The sequence below is a fragment of the Aphidius gifuensis genome, linkage group LG4, assembly GCF_014905175.1.
Source record: "Aphidius gifuensis isolate YNYX2018 linkage group LG4, ASM1490517v1, whole genome shotgun sequence".
Lineage (NCBI taxonomy): Eukaryota > Metazoa > Arthropoda > Insecta > Hymenoptera > Braconidae > Aphidius > Aphidius gifuensis.
The window spans coordinates 3,073,247-3,091,483 of NC_057791.1; the positions used below are offsets into that span (position 1 = coordinate 3,073,247).

Sequence of the window (18,237 nt, forward strand, 5' to 3'; positions counted from 1 at the left end):
CTATTAATTTACCATATTTAAAGAATATAAAAAAAATACTATTAATATTGTTTCGCCTCTTTTTGACTTATTTAACTCAAAAAAAAAAAAAAAAATGGATAGACAAGCAAAAAACAAAATTAATAACCGGGTAATTTAATGAACAAGTTTATACCAATGTATGGTTAAAAATAAAAAAATTAATTGCGGTATATGTAGGTAATTATCTCATTGAAAGATTCAAATAAACATATATAAAAATAGAAAAGTAAAAGCGTCCTCAAATTCATACAAATTCACCAGTTGACAGTTTCTTTAATTGTTAATTCAAATACCAACATTAAGATTTTATTTTTTAATAATTTTAATAATTTACAATTATAAATGTATCATTTTATTTAATTATACATTAACACATTAAAGAAACAGAAAATAAAAAAAATTAAATTCATGAAAAAAAAAAAAAAAACCAGTTACCATTAATAAAAAAATTTTTAATAAAAAACAATAAATGAATATATTTCATTATGAATTATGAATTGAATATTCAAAAAAAAAAAAAAAGGCAGCTTTCTGTATTTAAATTTAATTGAACAAAAAAATTAATATTTAATTTACATTTAATTTAAAAATAAAAGTAAAAAAAATTTTTTATTTTATTTATTATATTGTGCAGATTTTGCGTGACATTAGTCATGATTTTTTTTTATATTATTATACTAATATAATAATAATTATAATAATAAAGATAAAGGAGAGTAAAACAAAATATCTAAATATACATTTTTTTTTTTTTTTTCTATAGTAAATAAGTATATAGTACTTAATATTGTGTATTCTATTGTAAAGATAAATATGGTAGATTGTTAAATCTGTTTTTGCAACAAAGATAATATAAACTGATTTTTTATACCATCTGATACAAGTTTTATATATTTTTTTTTCTAGCATATAAAAAATAATATTGATAGTGGGTTTATCCTTTTATTTCTTTGCCTCAATAATGTCTATGATAAGAATAGCAAAAAAAAAAAAAACAAAATTAAGAAAAAAAAAATAATAAAAAAAGAATATACATTTCATATTTTTCGATCGACTAGACAGTTGCTCGGTATAAAAGTATTGATCCATTGAAATCCCAGAAAGTCAAAATATACTCAGCAAGATTTTTATATATCACATAGACCCCAATTCGTAAATACTGCATTCAATATTTGTACCATAATGCAACAAAAGAAAATAATAATGATAAACAAAAAATATACATGTATATATTTCATTTCACTCTTAATCTTTTTTTTTTTTTATTTTATTTTTTTTTAAAGATTCTATTCAGCTTTACGTTTATTGTATGAATGGATGAAATTTATTTTTGATGGTAGAAAGCCACCTTCAAGTTTAATCGGTCGTTCTTGATATCTAAAGGAAAAAAAAAAATAAAAAAATTTAATTATTTTTTGTAATTTTGGTTTTACTTTAGTTATTAAAATAATTTACCTTGCTGAATCTTTAGCTGCAATAATGTAGCTTGGTGTATATGACTCGAGTAATGACTTTGGCTCAGTGGAATGACCAATGTAATTTTGCAAGTAATGATTATTTTTACCAGTCACTGGATACTGTTCATTTACAGATTTATAATTTTGTGGTGGTGTAAAATCTCCACTTGGTGTTGTTGGAATATTCTAAAGCAATAATAATACAGTTTTCATAAAAGAAAATTAAAATAATAATAACAACAGATTTTATGTAAATTATTTATTAATAAATTATACCTTGTCATAATTTTGTTGACTTGATGATGGAGTTCTATATCCTGAATTTGATGTGACAACATATTGAAGATATCTATCTGGTTGTTGATAATTATTATACTGTTCATGTTGACCCTGAACTTGTTGTACATAGTCAGGTCCAGTAGTGTATGTAGCTGTTGCATGGCCTGGAGTTACTTGTGCGTATGCTGTTGGATTTGTTTGCGTGTAAACAATTTCTTGTTGATATTGAGATTGTGTTTGTGGTTGTGCATATACAGCTTGTGTATATAGTACTTCTTGAGGTTGTCTATATGAAACACTATCCTGAGAATATATTTGATTTTTGCCAGTCTAAAAATATAAAATAAAACTATTTATTTTTTAAATGCTCAATTATAAACATGATGAATAAATAAAATTAAATATTTATTTACCTGGTAATTTGGCTGAACATTTTGTGATGATATTTTTGTTGTTGGATAAACTAAATATTGTTGAGAATTAATTTGATTTGTATAAGTTTCAGCTGGTCCATTATAAACAGGTATTGGTATTTGTTGAGCAGCTTGAGTCGCTAATTTATGTAATAATGGTTCATATTTTGTTGATTGTTCACGAGCCAATGATAGTTGTTGATAGTATGCCAATAATTGATTCATTGGAATATAAATAGTATCTAAAAATTAAATTATTTATATAGAAATATTATTATTAATATATAAGTATATATTTTTTTACCTTTATGTTTATTTGACACATATTTTTTAGCTGCTGTTTTTTGTTGAATTGTCTGGTATTGATTTCCAACAGATATTTCTGGCTCATAATACAGTTGTTGTGGTTGATAGGTTGTTGGTGAAAGACCCTTGGTCACGATCTCAATTTGTTGTGTATACTCTTCAGGATACTGTCCAATCGATTGAGACGTGTCATGAGCATCATTTGCTGTTGTATCTTGTTGATAACGAATATCCTTACCAGTTACATCTCCTGCATACTGATTGGCATTCACCTAATAAAAATCAAAATGTTGTTTTACCAATGTACATAAACAATTTTAAGTACTTTTATTTTATTTTCTGTATAATTATAACTTACTTGATACTTGTTATTATCAGTTGTACTATAACTTCCTAATCCCTCAGTATTTTGTCCTTGATACTGATGTAGACTTAATTGATAATCCTGATTATCCACCTCATCATTAACAGAATACGATGGTTTTTTATTTGACAAATTAGATTTAGTCTCTGAGTGAAGATTATCTCTTTCTATATCCTCAAGATTAAGCTTTTTCTCACCGTGGCATGATGCAATTAAAAATCCCAATATCCAGTAAAATCTCTGTATCAATTAAAACTATTATTAATTATATAATTAATATTAATTATTAAAAATTATTACACATTTATTTTTAATTTATATACCAAAGTTTGAAACATATTATTTTTGTTTTTATGTATAAAAAATTAATTATTTTACATCAATGATATAAAAACAAAAAAACAATGAATAGCAAGGATAGAAATAAAAATAATTCGGACTAAGGAATAATCCACTTTCACTGTTCATAAAGTTCTGGGTCATATATCCGGTGTGGACCAGTCTTATATAGACCTAGGGTTGCACCTTCTTGATCAACTTCATCTCTCCCAGACCACTCCTATTCAAAAAAAATCTATATCACACGCAAAGTAAAAGTACCTTTTTTTTTTTTATACCATTGAATTGTAATTGAATTTTGATGGCTACGGAAGTACCAACGATGCATAGCGGTAAAAGTCGAGCAATAGAATATTGTATCAAATTTAAACAAGGTGATACATATATTAATTGTTTTTTTCCTTTTTTTTTTCACTTTTGTGTTAATGAATATTCATTATTTTTATATCATCGATGTAAAATCAATTAATTTTTATATATCATTAAATAATTTTTTATCAAGTTGATATTAATTTAAATTATGAAAGAAAAAAAATGTAATTTAACGCTCTTTTTTTTTTTTAATTTAACTTGATACGAAAAAAATTTTAAAGATCCAATTTTCGAAGACAATTTGATTGGTTTTAATTTTAATTATTTATATAATAATATTTTTATTAAAATAATGAATTTTTAAGATTTAAATCTACCTACCATTTTTTGTTTTTTTTTTTTTAAATTATATTTTGGGAAGTTTAAATAAAAATGGTACACAACACAATGGACCTAGCTCAACTACAAAATTAAAAACACTCGACTTTAGTTTATAAAGCCTTAGCTCCCCACTTTTAAAAAATATAGATATACAAGGTGCTATATTTAATTTTATGGTGAACGTAATAATAATCCATACAGTTGATCCAGGAACATGAGAAAATTACGATGTGCTGGATCACAAATACACATTCACTTTGGCGAATGTTTTAACGGACCAATGGGCTTCTTCTCTATGGTCATCACAAGTGAATGATATTGCAAGGCCACTTTCCTTTAAAAAAGCTATTAAACTAAATTAGTCTATGTGTATATATAACCACACACAGACACACCCCAAGTCGACAATATTAAATAAATTTTCATGATTTTCATCATTAATATAGACAAGATATTTCAAAGATGCGGACGTGGCTAATCTAGATCATAAATTTATCAAACTTTACAATCCACAAAAAAAAAATCATTTTAAAGATTACAATCATGGACTTTTACTTTTAATATTAAAATTTGATATTGTAAATTATTTTTACAATTGAAAAAATTAATTATTGAATAACTTTTGACATGAGCACTTAACACACATTCATTATGTTATTAAAAAAAAAGCATGTGTATAGGATTGATCGCGGAAATCTGTTATTAAACGTTTCCTCATGATAGTTTTATTGATCATAAAAATAAAAATGAATGGACTCAATAGATTTTACGTGGTATCATGAAAATCATGTTCTAATCCGTGGGAAATACACAAACTATTTAACCTTTTTTTTTATATTTAAGTCCACTGTACTTTCGATGATTCTATAATTATCCAACTCGCACTTTCAATTGCTATTCATTATTATTTTGCATTTATCCATTTATCTTTTTTTCTTTTTTTTTTTTTAATTTAATATATCAGTATTATACAAAAATATGAATTTCATTCGAAATAATTTACATAGTATTATTGAAACTCAGAGAAACAAAAAAAAATATATATATATGTATGTATAAAAAATTGGCTTCCATGCTGAGTGTATTTTTTTAATTTTAATAAATTGTTTCGGCCTCGCTTCAGAAATTTAATTTGTTGTAATTATAACAGGCTTCCTGGGGAATATTGTTTGGTTCATTTTATGTGCTAATGAATCTGTACCAGCGAATATTTTGAATAATCTTTCAAGAAATATTTTTACATGAATAATTTTTAAATGAACTTTCATTCAATCAATCAAAAAATATATATTTTTATTTTTTTAAATACAAAAAATCATCAAGGATGAATTATGTTAAATATTATACAAATTTTATGAATGATGATAATGATTAGCTACCTTATATTGAAAAATTTTTAATTACATTTATTTGGCAATTTAAAAAAAAAATTGTATTCGTCGTAATATTGTAGTTAATGATGTGAAAAATATCCATGTATTTTTGTAAGACATAATGAAAAGCTTGAAATTTGCAAATGTAAAATATTTTATCGTTTTTTAAATCAGTATTGAGAGATAAATAAAAAAAAAAATACCAGACACAATTCTATGACATTGTATGACAACTAAATCTTCACTGTTATTATGACAGTTTTTGTATCAAGTGCTATATTAATTGTCTACTTAAAAATTCAAATAAAAATGACTCATACAAACAAAAGAAAAAATCATAAAATAGATTAAAACATAAGACAATAAAACTGAATATTTGAAGGCATTTAAATATCAATGAATAAAAAAAAGGTATATTTAAATTTACTGTCTTTATTTTACCGAGGAAAAATAAATATATACTTTTTCTAAAAAAAAAAAAAATGCTAATCTTCTTGCGTAAACAAGCGTAACAAAAAAAATACCCTATTCCTGAAAAATATTTATTCAAAGTTTATTAAATGAAATTTTAATAAAAACAAATAAAAATTATTCTTGAAAAAAACATTTATATGAAAATTTATTTGAATATGAAAATGAATAATTAAATTGGGCTACGAGATGTTTTGTTTAGAAAAATTTGTTGATTTTATTGTATTAATAATATTTCTCGGCCTTCATTTAAATTAGAACAGATGATAACACTTTCTACCTGTCCCCGAGAATGATATAGATCTATTACACATTAACCAAACAGTTTATCATCGAGATGTCTATTTTTATAACTTGAAAAAAACAAATCAAAAAATAATAAACCATTAATTTTAATTAAGTTCGTATATAAACTTTCACGAAATATCTAGCGACAAAAAAATTTATAAACAGTCTTAATATAATAAACATAAATTATTAATTTAAAAATATTATCATCTAAATATGTGGAAATTTATATTTTTAATAATTTCTACGTGACCCAAAAGGTGATGAAAAATTATTTATGAAAATTATTTTAATTAAATTTTTATATTATAATTGATGTCATCAAAATAATTGACCCTAACAAAATTATTAAAATTGTCTATTATATATAATTGAATTAAATCATAATAATAAGTAAAAAAAAAAAAAATAAGTAAATAATTTATTTAAATATTTTTCGAGAGTTAAAAAAAATCAAGTAAATAAATAAAAAAAAAATTGCGAAAAGGGAAATTAAAATTCTTTAAGTCGGCTTTCTTTTGTCTTTAACAATTGTAAACTAAATTCCGGATTTGGACAACACATGAATTTTTATATTTTATTTTTATATATTTATTATATTTTAAACAAGCTGTTCTCACTTGAAATTTATCTGTTTATATGTACATATATAAATTTTATAAATTTACTTTGAGAAAGTATATGGTCCATCCAATTTTTACTACCGCATATTTGTGGAGAGCGTTGAAATAACTAGAACGTGTGCGGTCAGCTTAGGTTTATAATACCTATTTTTATTTTAAAATTTACTTCGATGATGTGGTTACATCTTCAAATGAAAAACATTAAAATCATATAGAAAATATTATATGAATTTTTTATTTTTGAAAACGAACTAATATCAAAAAATAATTAATCAATTTTTCAATTATAAAAATTAAAAAAAAGAAAGTCAAGGGATGCTCAATAATTATGATCAGATAAAATCACATTATATATACTATTTATTCATTTTTTTTTTAAAACTTTTATTTAAATTAATATGTAATATAAAATAATGTAATCAATGTGTTATAAAAATATTTGACTGGTATGATAACAAAAAGAAAAAATAATAACAATAAATTTAACAAATAATAATTATTAATTAATATTATTTGTAAATGGTTGGTGGTTTTGGTGAACGTCTGCTATTTCTTTTAAAACTACCATCATCCAATGATGTTTTATAATACTTTGAAATTTGTCGTGGTTGATAATAATGATTATATTCAACTGGTGATCCAGGATATGTTGTATAAACTTCATCACTTGGTGAATAATTTTGAATGGCTTTATTTAAATCAAATAATGGAACAGTATCAGCATCATGATTCATACCAGGTGGATATTCATAATTTAAAAAATCTGATGTTGTATGAGGAACATTGTGTTGATGATGTTTCATTGATTTCATTGGTTGTATGTAATAAGATTGTGATGGTTCAACTGATACTGTTGTTTGTGGTTTTCTAATTTTACCATGGCTACTTGGTGATGCTTGAATGACTTGTGATGATGATGGATTTTTCGCTATGTGTCTTGGTACAATATGATATGACGATGGATTCATAACATATGCAAGACCAGTTTTTGCAATAACTTGGCTTGGTTGTGTCAGTGGTTTTACTGGACTTTGTACTTGATTTAAATCATATTGACTATTTTGACCTTGATTAATAGCTCCATTTTGCATAAAAAAATTTGCCAATGCTTGACTCATTAATTGATCAAGTTGTTGTTTATAAACTTGTGGTAATTGATAATTGCCAATTTGTTGTTGTCCACCATTATTTGAATATTTCATAATATTTCTACTTGGTAATTGAGCACTTCTTATATGTAAATCAGATTGATTTTCTATTAAATTATAAGCAATTGGTTGTTTGTTAGTTGTTGATTGTGTATCAAGATCTTTTTGGCTATTTGTAATGTAATTAATTCCTTCCATAAATTGAGTATCTTTGATGTTATTTGATGTTCTACCATCGTTTAATTTAACACGTTGTTGTTGTTGTTGTTGTTTTATATATTTTTCATCAACCATTTCAATTGTACCTGTTGGAATTTCAGAATTATCTTGTGATGTAGCAATTGAATAAGTTATGTCAGGTTGTTGATTGATAGAATAATAATATTGCATTTCAGGAACAGTGTATTGATTTAATTGTCCTGGTGACACAGACTGTTGGCTATTGTATGTTGTTGGATTGTTATTGTAGTATGTTGAATAACCATTTTGACCAGTTGAATAAATTATATTTTCTTGACGTTGTGATTGATCAGGTGGACCATATACTGGTGGTAATATTGTTTGCACTGGTACTGATGGAATATCATATGATTGTGGTGATGATGATGATTGTATAACAGGAATATTTGCTTGCAAATCGTGATAATAATTTTCATTATAATTTGGTGTATTTTTTGTTGGATATACATCTGCATTTAAATGACTTAAAATTTCATTTATATTTTTTTCTACTCCACGTTTTGTTAATTTTGTGTTTAATTGATAATTTGGATTTATCGGAAGAAATGGCTCGTCATTTGGATTTATTATTTTTTTATCTTCTTTTTTCGTCTCACAATTTATTGCCAGAGGCGAAAATAACAGCATGAGTAACTACAAATGAAAGTTAAATAAGATTATCAGATTTAATATTATTATTTATCAATTTAATTTTTATATTAATGCAAATTGAGTTGTTATTAGTAAATAATAAATATATTTATTTATACATACCAGTAATTTCATTATGATTATTTATTTATTTATCACTGATGATGCTATTGATAAATTTAACGCAATATAATTTAAATAATAAAATACACGTATTCGAATTTAAATTGTTTTTTTTTTTTTTTTTTTTATATATTAAAATTAAATAAATAAATCAATAACACAAGTGCACGTATCAGTTGCTAAAACACTAATGATGAATTGGCTGACATTGAATTTCTCCTTTATACCCGTTGAAAAATCAAGAAAACTAGTTTAACTTTTCACCGTTCTGAGTATGTGAATAAAAATTCTGGTCAATTTGCCGATGGATATATATGTACACATTGAGATACAGTGGGCAGTCTCGTTTGACCAGTGAAAATCGAATGCATTTTGATCTTTCTTCAGTATAAGGAATGAGGGTATAACATGAATATTTATGTTACACAAAAAAATAAATAAATAAATATATAATATAACATTAGTATAGCTGTTACAATGTCATATGAGAAAATTTCCATTTAAATTATTCATTTTAATTCACCTCTGATCTAATAGAAAAAAAAAAAAAAAAAAACAAACAATAGATGCAGACAAAAAAAAATAGACAGGGAAAAAAATTACAAAAAAAATTGAGTTAAAAATAAATCAAGCTATTGTTAAGTGGATTGGCAGCAATTCTTTTCTGGCATTGAATAATCGGACGTTCTGGCAGTTCAGCACGCAAACTCCAGTACGATTAAGATCACTTTCCCAATGCGGAAGGAAAAAGTACAAATCCTTTGGGATTTTGTGATGTTACTTGACTAAGATAATTCTATTTTTTTTTTTTTTTATCATTTCATTGTATCAATATTGTTAGTGTCCACTATGTGATCTATTTTTACCGGAGATGGATAATAACACTTTCTCTATACCTTAAACGCATTTTGAAAATTCAAACACAAATAAATTCAATATATGATGGATTGTTTATTTTAAAATTATTTTTTCTTTAATATATTGTAATCAATAATGTATTTCAAATGATTTAAATCAAGTACAGTGGTTAATTGGTTTCTGGTTGATGGTTTAATGTGGTTCTAGCATCAGAAAGATAAAATAAACAGTTGTGTGGTTGTGCGGTCATGTATTTGAAACTTTGTAGTTCAATTTATTTCACCACAAATTGGTAGTATATTTTTTTTCTTTTTGTAATTATTTGAAGATAAATATCTTCTACAAATAACAGTTTGATAAAGATTTTGGTTTAATAGTTTATTTGAAATTGAAATTGATTTTATTGATTGATTGATTGATTGTTTTTTTTTTTATGATAAATCAAAAGTAAAAGCAGATTTTCCGCTCACTTTATTATTACTTTTTTTATTTATTCATTATAAAAGCTGTTAATATAATGAGGTATTTATTTGCAATGGGATAAAAAAATATAAATATATAGGTAAAAAAATGTAGAAAAAAAAAGTTAAACCAGTAAGAAAATTTTGTGACAGTTGTTCATGAATATATATATACGAGAATATCTATTTATGGAATTATTACTCTCACGTGGTTCAAGTGCACGTATATGAGATATTAAATTGGGTCAGGTTCATGTGAAGGCCTTCATGAATGTCAACCAATTTATACACACATGCATTGACAAAGAAATTATTTTAAATAGTATTAAAATAAACTTGATTTTATATGGAAAAAAAAAAAAAATACACTAAAATATACAAAGTATATTATTTTTTAATAATGAAAAACAATAGCCGGAAATATAATCAGTTAATATATTTGCCATGTCATCAACATTCACCTGTGCTATTCTTCAGGGCGTCCACCCGACTTCACTTTCTCAAGAAAATAAATATAAAAAAAATTTTTCTTTTTTTTAGAAAGGGGTTTAGTAGTCTAGCTTGTGTATTCCATCAAGTTTCAGTAAAAGTGATCTGATTTTTTTTGTTTACTGTTTTACAGTTTACACATCAATGCAGCTTTTTTTTTTTTATATATATATTATTTATTTATGTATACGCATTTATATTAAAAAACATCCATAACTTTCTCGTCATTTTAAAAAAATTCAGGGAGAGTGTTTATTCACATATTTTAAATTGTTATTTTTATAATATATATAACAAAAAAAAAAAAAAAAAATAGTAGTAGTAATAATACCAAATGTTAAATTAAATATCAAAATTAATATTCTCTTTTAAAATGACAATATCATAAATAAGTAATGCTTTCTTAAATTAAAACACAAAAAAAAAAAAAAAAAAGAAATTTCATAAATACATTGTTCTAGAAGGCAAAAAAAAACGGAAATAAAAATAAAAAACATTTATGGTCAGTGAATTTTTAAAATTAATAAACACAAAGCTTTTATTTATGAATTAATATGAATAAATAGATTAATTTAACATTTAATATTAGTCTAATACTTTTCATCGGTGCTTGAATATGAAATGGTATCATATTTTGCTGGTCTTGAATTTTCATCGAATGATTTCTCATCTGCATAATTGAGATACATGGGATTGATTTGTGAATAAGAGCCTTGTGGATCAGAAGATGATGCTGATGATGATAAAGAAGATGCATAAGAGCTTGTTGGTGAAGCATGATTTGTTGTATACTGTGCAAAATTATTTGGTAATGAAAAAGTTGGATTTTGACTTGTATAAGTAGTACTTGGACTTGGATAGCTAGCACTTGGACTTGGATAGCTAGCACCAGGACTTGAATAGCTAGCACTAGGACTTGTATAGCCAGCACTAGGACTTGTATAGCTAGCACTTGGACTTGTATAGCTAGCACTTGGACTTGAATAACTTGAACTTGTTGGTGTATAACTTGAACTTGCGTAGCTTGAGCTTGGTGATGAAAAGCTTGATGAATATCCACTGTAACTGTTACTTGGCTGTGAGTATTTAATAATTGGACTCATAAGAGATGATGTCTGATCGGAAGTTGGCTGACTGCTGTAACTTGCACTAGTGTAACTTGGTGCTGAGTTTCCTGAAGAATAACTAGCAGCTGATGGTGAACCATAACTAGTACTTGGATATGAATAAGCTACATTATCTCTTGGTGCATAAGCATTACCATCAGATGTGGCAGGTTGATAACCAGTATATGATGATACAGCTGCTTGTCCAGGATATGATGAAGAAGTAATATAATTTGGACTACTTGTTGAGCCACTGGATTGACTTAGCTGATAGCTTGGTGAAGAAGAGGATGAGGAAACAAGAGAATTATCATTGTAAGATAATGCTGGTTGTGATGATGATAATGATGATGGGGAAGATGAAGCAGAACCGTAAGGATTTGCAACAACAAATCCACCAGTTACAGTGTGAGATGAGCCAGAAGATGCTGGAGTACTGTAACTATGTCCACCAGAAATACTAGATGACTGTGGTAAACTGTAAGATAATCCTTGTGATCCCTGACTGAGATAATGTGGTAATGATATTCCCCCAGAGCCATAAGCTGATAAACCTTGTCCTGCACTTGCATAAATAGGACTCATGTAATTTGAACCTGCAGATGAAGTGCTTCCTTGTAGCCCAAATGTAACTGGACCAGTTTTTGATGATACTGGTGAAAAAAGAGGATATGAATATGCTGATTGAGAGCTTTGTCTTCCTCCTGTTAATGCTCCTCCTCCACTACTGTGTCCACTGAGACCTAATGCTGCCAAACTAATTCCATGTCCCGAGCCAAATTGTCCCAAATTAAATTGATCAAGTGCTCCAAAACTAATACCCGTATGTGATCCACCTAATGAACTTCCTATTGCTGGACGATCAGCAATTGCACTATGTATTGGTGAAAAGTAATTTTGTGATCCGTGACTTGAATAATCACCAGTACCTCTTTTACCTTTTCCAATATTTGAACTATATCTACGATATTTTTTTTCACCCCTTAATTCTCTTCCAGATACAATTGAGCCAATTAAAATTAGCAACCCCAATAAAATCTGTAAATAATAATTTGTTTATAAATTAAGTTTGAGCCTCAATAGTTTGTAATTAAAAAAATTAATATTTTATGTTAATTAAACTTACAAGTGAGCGCATGTTGATGTTTATAAAATGGGGTGTCGTTTTTTGTGGCTCTTAGAATGACAACTGTCGTATGGATTAAGTGAAATGTTGTATCTGGTAGCATTGGTATCCAGAGGAAAGCTTTTATATCCGGATCCCCTCTCTATTACCCTGAAAGAAAGGTCTAGGTGAAGGTAATTTTACAGAATTGTAAATATTTTTATATACATATATTGCAACACTATTTTATATGCACACATCACAAACAATTATTCATCAATGATTTATGTGAGATGCAATAAACACTTCTGCTTTTTTAATAATATTTAATAATCTGGTTTTGAGGAAAAACTCATTTATCAAAGTATTCTTTTAAATAACAATTGTTCAATGTAGAGAGTTTTTTAATTTTATCTTGAAGAAATAATTTAAATTAAAAAAAAAAAAAAAAAACCATGCACCTATATATTTAGATCATAAACTTTATTTATGTCTTGGTAAAAAAAAAAACTAGACAATGTTCAAGTAGACATTTAACATCAAACATACATATTTTATTTTTTTTTATTTTTATTTTAACGTTTATCTTGTTATAACAAATATAAATTTAAAAAAAAAAAAAATTACTTTAACAATTTTCTAGTTAATACTTTATCATACTAAAATATTATAATTTAATTTTCAAATATTTATTGCTATATAAAATATAGAAGTATATTTCCGGTATTATTTTTCAAAATTTGTTTTACCAGTAAAATGATGAATAATATTATTTTTCACCTTAAAGAAAGTAAATGTATTGCATTATGTTTGATATTAACTATTACTTATTTACTTAATAATATATTTGAACTAATAAATAATTATTTTTCTTTTATTAAAACTTACTTTTTGTTTAATAAACCGGTAGTGATAGTGCATTGTTGGTTTATTTTTTTTCTTTTAATAATTGTTCCTTTCACTCTCAGTGTGATTTATTGTTCTTCATTACGGTGGTCATTCTTTTTTTTCTTTTTCATTTTCATTATTAAAACATGCATATGTTTTTTTTTTTTTGTTTAAAATTGCTGCTTTGCTGAATAACTGTGACGTTGTAAAAAAAAAAAAAAAAATTTAAAACAAAATCGCATTGAGTGTTAAGTTATTTACTCTTAAAGTGATAAAATTGTATATATTGTATACGGATTGAGATCTCAAAGTCATTGAACCATGACTTGAATTAATTGACGATATAAAAATTAAGAAAGAACAGAGTAATAATCGTCGTACAATCAACAAACTCATAGAATTTAATGATTTAAAATAAAACAACAAAAAAAAAATAATAAACTAATTGTAAAATTAATTAATCCTTTTTGTTTTTATTTTAAAACTTTCTCATGCACTTGTTTATTAAAAAAAATAGAAGAACACCCAGTATTTACAACGAATATTAATTTTATATTTATATTTTTGGTCTAATTAATGCATTAATTATATCTAGGTCATATTAATATCCTATCAATTTCATAAAACTTTCACTCAATCAAATGACGAAAATATTATATTGACGTGTAAAAATACATCTTGAATGTCTAGATATATAAAAACTAATAAATTTATAAATAAAATAAAATGACACATCGTATGTTCAATCAAAAAAATAAAAATAAAAAATAAACTTTAATTAGCAAGTACACTTGACTGAGTTTGCGGATTAAATTTTTTGTTTTTGTTTATTATAGTTAAACATGATAATTATCACATCATCCGATTGACTCGATAATTAATTCAATAGAAATTTTCACAAGCAAGAAAACAAAAAATTAAATTAAAAAAAAAGAATTAAAAGAAATTCCAAAGCTAGACGCATGCGTTTCCTCGTGATCAGTAAAAGTACGTTGACGATGTATCGAATGAACTAGATTTAGGTCAATAGCAGAAAGTGAATGGACCTTGCAAATGCCAGTGGTTATTAATTGACAATAGACAATAAGTATACCAATATAAAACGGAATAATTTAGATGAAGATGTCGTGATAGAAACAAAATCTTTACAAAATTATGAAATACAGTTGTACAGCTTCTTTTGAGCAATTCCCAAGAGACAAATTGTATCTTAGATATTATGTATGCTTGAAGGATTGTCCAGGTAACCCAGCAACCTGGTACAACGTGCTATGAATTATCAAATAACTTTCGAGGTCACACCTTTGGATGGAAGCACACGTTCAACATTGACTTTCCAACGTGAATAACGACAAGAATAATGTATAATTACATATATACGCCCATCCAACACTTTCGCATTAAATAAAAAAATAGTTTATAAAATTTTCTTTTTCTTTTTTTTTTTAATGAATAACAAGAATTAAATTTAAATTATAATAGATACATATTTTTTTTTTTTTTTTTAGAATAAATGTATATTAAAATAGAAAAAAATTTATAAATAAATAATAGTATATGATATATGTACAACCTCGGTATCATCGAGAATAAAAACAACGTGCTAATAAAGACATTAATTAATAAACAAAAACAAAGTTGATCTATTTCCAAATTTTTGATGATTTTCTTTGTGGATATGCAGGTGCATAATTCCAGGGTGATAATGGTAATGAGGGTTTTCGTAATGGATAAGCAATATTTTGATAATAATAGAGTGGATAAACTGGCTTAACTGGTTTAACTAAAATTGGATTAACAAGTGTTGTTGGTTGTATACCATAAGTTGGATGAGCATGATTTTGAGTTGAAACAATTGGTACTATTGGTTGAATTGGATGAATTGGATGAATATTATTAAATGGTATTTGTGGACGTGTTATTGGTGGTATAAAAGAAGGTTTACCTAAATTTGGATTTGACAAAGTTGATCCAGTATTAATTGGTTTAAATTCTGGCAATAATGTAGGTAGTGGTATTGCAAAATGAGTTGGTAATGTGTCTGTTGATTGTCCTGGTTTATTTGGTGTATTTGAAGAAACAAAATTTGTACCATAATTTGGAAAATTTTGATGATAATTTGTGCCTGTTATTAATGTTGGTACAAAGCCACCGTATTGAGGAAAAGGATTTGAGACTGATGGTATATTATTTCCTTGATTGTTACCATTATCATGATGAGGTTGATTATTTGACGATGATATTATTGATGATGGTGTTGTTGTTGTTATTGATGGAGTATCCTGTGAGAAACTATGAGTGAATGGAAAATTCAAATGATGACCTTGAAATGTTAGACCAGTTGCTCCAAGAGATGACGGTCCAAATGATGATGATGTACTTTCACTACCAAATGATGGCACACTGTGATGACCTTGGTTGTTGAATTCATTCGGCTTATCTAACTGAGACGTCTGAGTACCAATTGATGATAATAATGTATTTTCATTGTTTATTGTTTGTCCATAATTTTGGGCATACCTAAGATAATCAGATGTTGAATCTTGTGTTTGTGATGCTAATGCCTGTTGTAATTGTACGATGATACGATCCTTTTCCTGTGATTGTAAACGCTCCAATATCCTTGGTGATTCTAGTATACCATTTGAATAGGCTGGTATTGGTCCATTAAATCCTTGAATATTTTGTTGATCATGTTGTTGTTGTTGCTGTTGTTGTGATGTTTGTATTGGATCAGGAACAATTATTCGAAATTGATTACTTGGATTTTTTGTATTTGTATCTGAATTTTCAAAATCTTCATATGGTGGATAATTTAAATTTGTTGCTGGTGTTTCATATAGCTGTGCTATTTTTTGAGCATTTTGAGAAAGAAATAGTGATTCATCTGATGCCAATGATTCTGGAGACGGATGCTGGATTAAATTTTCACGTTGAGGAAATGAATTTGGAAAAAAATTATTTTCTTGGTTATTGGAAAATGTAATTGGACGACTTGGTTGAAATGCTATAGGTGATGAAGTTTTTGGTGGTTTTTGATTTTTTGGTGGTAAATAATTTGGTAAATTTTGTCTAGTTGGTATGTTATTTTGATTTGATATTGGATTAGATTCAATGAAATCAATATTTCTTATTGGACTTGGAACTTCAAATAGTGATTGTCCAGGAGGTCTGCTGTGTGATTGACTTGAATAATTTGGAGGCCCATAACGATTAAATGGTTTTACTCTTTGACTTGGTAATCTTGGTCCAAATTTAACTTTAGAACCTGACGGTCTACTTGGTCTACTTGGCCTTGAATAATAATAACCAGAATCACGTTTTCTTTGACTCTCTGGTGCATCCTTGTCACTCTCCATCTCAATCAAATCTTTAATAGCATTTTCGGAATTTTCTAAAGTTTTTTGTTTGTCAGTTGAGTTGACTAATGCCAACGAGCAATAAATTGCCAGCAATCCAATTATCTGAAATTAAAAAAAAAAACAAAATGTAATAACTGTAAATATATATAGATATATATTTTTTTTTTAAATAAAATATAAATTGAGTTAATTTACTTACCACAGATAAATTCATTTTGTTTCTGGTGCTATTTAATCCTTTATCACTTTATTCAAATATTTATAAATATATTTTTTTTTAAATAAAATAAACACTTCACTGTCCTGAGGATATTTTACATTTGTCATACGTTAATAAATTCCTCATCAATGGACACGCCAGTGTCAACTAAAACCATTGCCATACCCGCACAAATATAAATACTGTTCTTATGACGACATTTCACGAATTACAATAGACTTTCTTCGACATAACTTGAGCAATAGTGTTACAGATCCGCCATAACGATATAATAGTCTTTAGCACGTTCAAGGTTGAAAGTCTGATACATTAATTAATAATATAATTTACATGTTGAATATTTAATGAAGATTCGAACAATCTATTTGACCATCTCATTTAAAACAAAATAAATTAAAAAAGTTGATTTAATTTAATTTTTAAGTAAACAATCATAAATTAAATAAAAAAATAAATGATTAAATTAGTTTATAAGAAAAATTGAAAAAAAAATTAATATAATGTTATCGATTTGAAAAAAAACAACAAGCATGATTACATGATAAATAAAATCATAAATTCTCAACACGTTACTGACGTTTTACCAGTGAAAGTAATTTTTTGGTCTTCATGATAAAACATAATGTAATGCTCATCTTTTAACGAAATATATAAACAAGCCATTACATTGTGCAACAATTTGATTACGTACAAATTTAATATTAAATAAAGTACTTAACGAGAATGACTCACTTATTTCTGTCAGAAAAATCTATTAGATACAGCGCTTGTTACACATTCATGATTTAACTTTATTATATTTTTTTTTTCCGCTTTAATTTGTATTCATGCCAAATCTCTCAAGACTTTTAGAAATTCTTTGACTGTTAAAATAAATATATTAGAGAAAAAATAAAAATTTATAAATAAGAAATAAAAACAAACAAAATTTCAAATGATTAAAAATTATTTATTCATGGAAAAGAAAAAAAAAAAAAGAT

General features: G+C 25.9%; 4 protein-coding genes across 6 annotated transcripts in view; all 4 read right to left on the bottom strand.

The window, feature by feature from the left end:
* Positions 1 to 1,263: 1,263 nt before the first annotated feature.
* Positions 1,264 to 18,237, bottom strand: part of LOC122854529 (transcriptional regulator DEF1-like) — a 101,235-nt gene continuing 84,261 nt past the window's right edge. The window contains exons 1-7 of one of the 3 annotated variants that reach the window (XM_044155275.1): positions 3,873 to 4,116; positions 2,835 to 3,080; positions 2,475 to 2,748; positions 2,171 to 2,412; positions 1,755 to 2,087; positions 1,477 to 1,664; positions 1,264 to 1,398 (exon numbers count right to left, since the gene is read on the bottom strand). In XM_044155275.1, the coding sequence (XP_044011210.1) occupies positions 1,308 to 1,398; positions 1,477 to 1,664; positions 1,755 to 2,087; positions 2,171 to 2,412; positions 2,475 to 2,748; positions 2,835 to 3,080; positions 3,873 to 3,875 (1,377 nt within the window). In that variant the 5' untranslated portion in view covers positions 3,876 to 4,116 and the 3' untranslated portion in view covers positions 1,264 to 1,307. Of the gene's footprint in view, positions 1,399 to 1,476; positions 1,665 to 1,754; positions 2,088 to 2,170; positions 2,413 to 2,474; positions 2,749 to 2,834; positions 3,081 to 3,163; positions 3,508 to 3,872; positions 4,117 to 18,237 lie in introns of those variants that run through there. The other 2 variants (XM_044155273.1, XM_044155274.1) reach the window with 2 other exon arrangements.
* Positions 7,031 to 8,819, bottom strand: LOC122854528. The gene is made up of 2 exons (XM_044155272.1): positions 8,769 to 8,819; positions 7,031 to 8,648 (listed from the first exon to the last, which is right to left on the bottom strand). The coding sequence occupies exons 1-2, from the start codon at positions 8,778 to 8,780 to the stop codon at positions 7,137 to 7,139; spliced, it is 1,524 nt and encodes a 507-aa protein (XP_044011207.1). The 5' UTR covers positions 8,781 to 8,819; the 3' UTR covers positions 7,031 to 7,136.
* Positions 11,080 to 13,240, bottom strand: LOC122854527 (DNA-directed RNA polymerase II subunit RPB1-like). Its single transcript, XM_044155271.1, has 2 exons — positions 12,809 to 13,240; positions 11,080 to 12,720 (listed from the first exon to the last, which is right to left on the bottom strand). Exons 1-2 carry the CDS (start codon positions 12,818 to 12,820, stop codon positions 11,167 to 11,169), a joined length of 1,566 nt encoding a protein of 521 aa, XP_044011206.1. The 5' UTR covers positions 12,821 to 13,240; the 3' UTR covers positions 11,080 to 11,166.
* On the bottom strand, positions 15,165 to 17,404 carry LOC122854526 (alpha-protein kinase 1-like). Its single transcript, XM_044155270.1, has 2 exons — positions 17,237 to 17,404; positions 15,165 to 17,139 (listed from the first exon to the last, which is right to left on the bottom strand). The coding sequence occupies exons 1-2, from the start codon at positions 17,249 to 17,251 to the stop codon at positions 15,319 to 15,321; spliced, it is 1,836 nt and encodes a 611-aa protein (XP_044011205.1). The 5' UTR covers positions 17,252 to 17,404; the 3' UTR covers positions 15,165 to 15,318.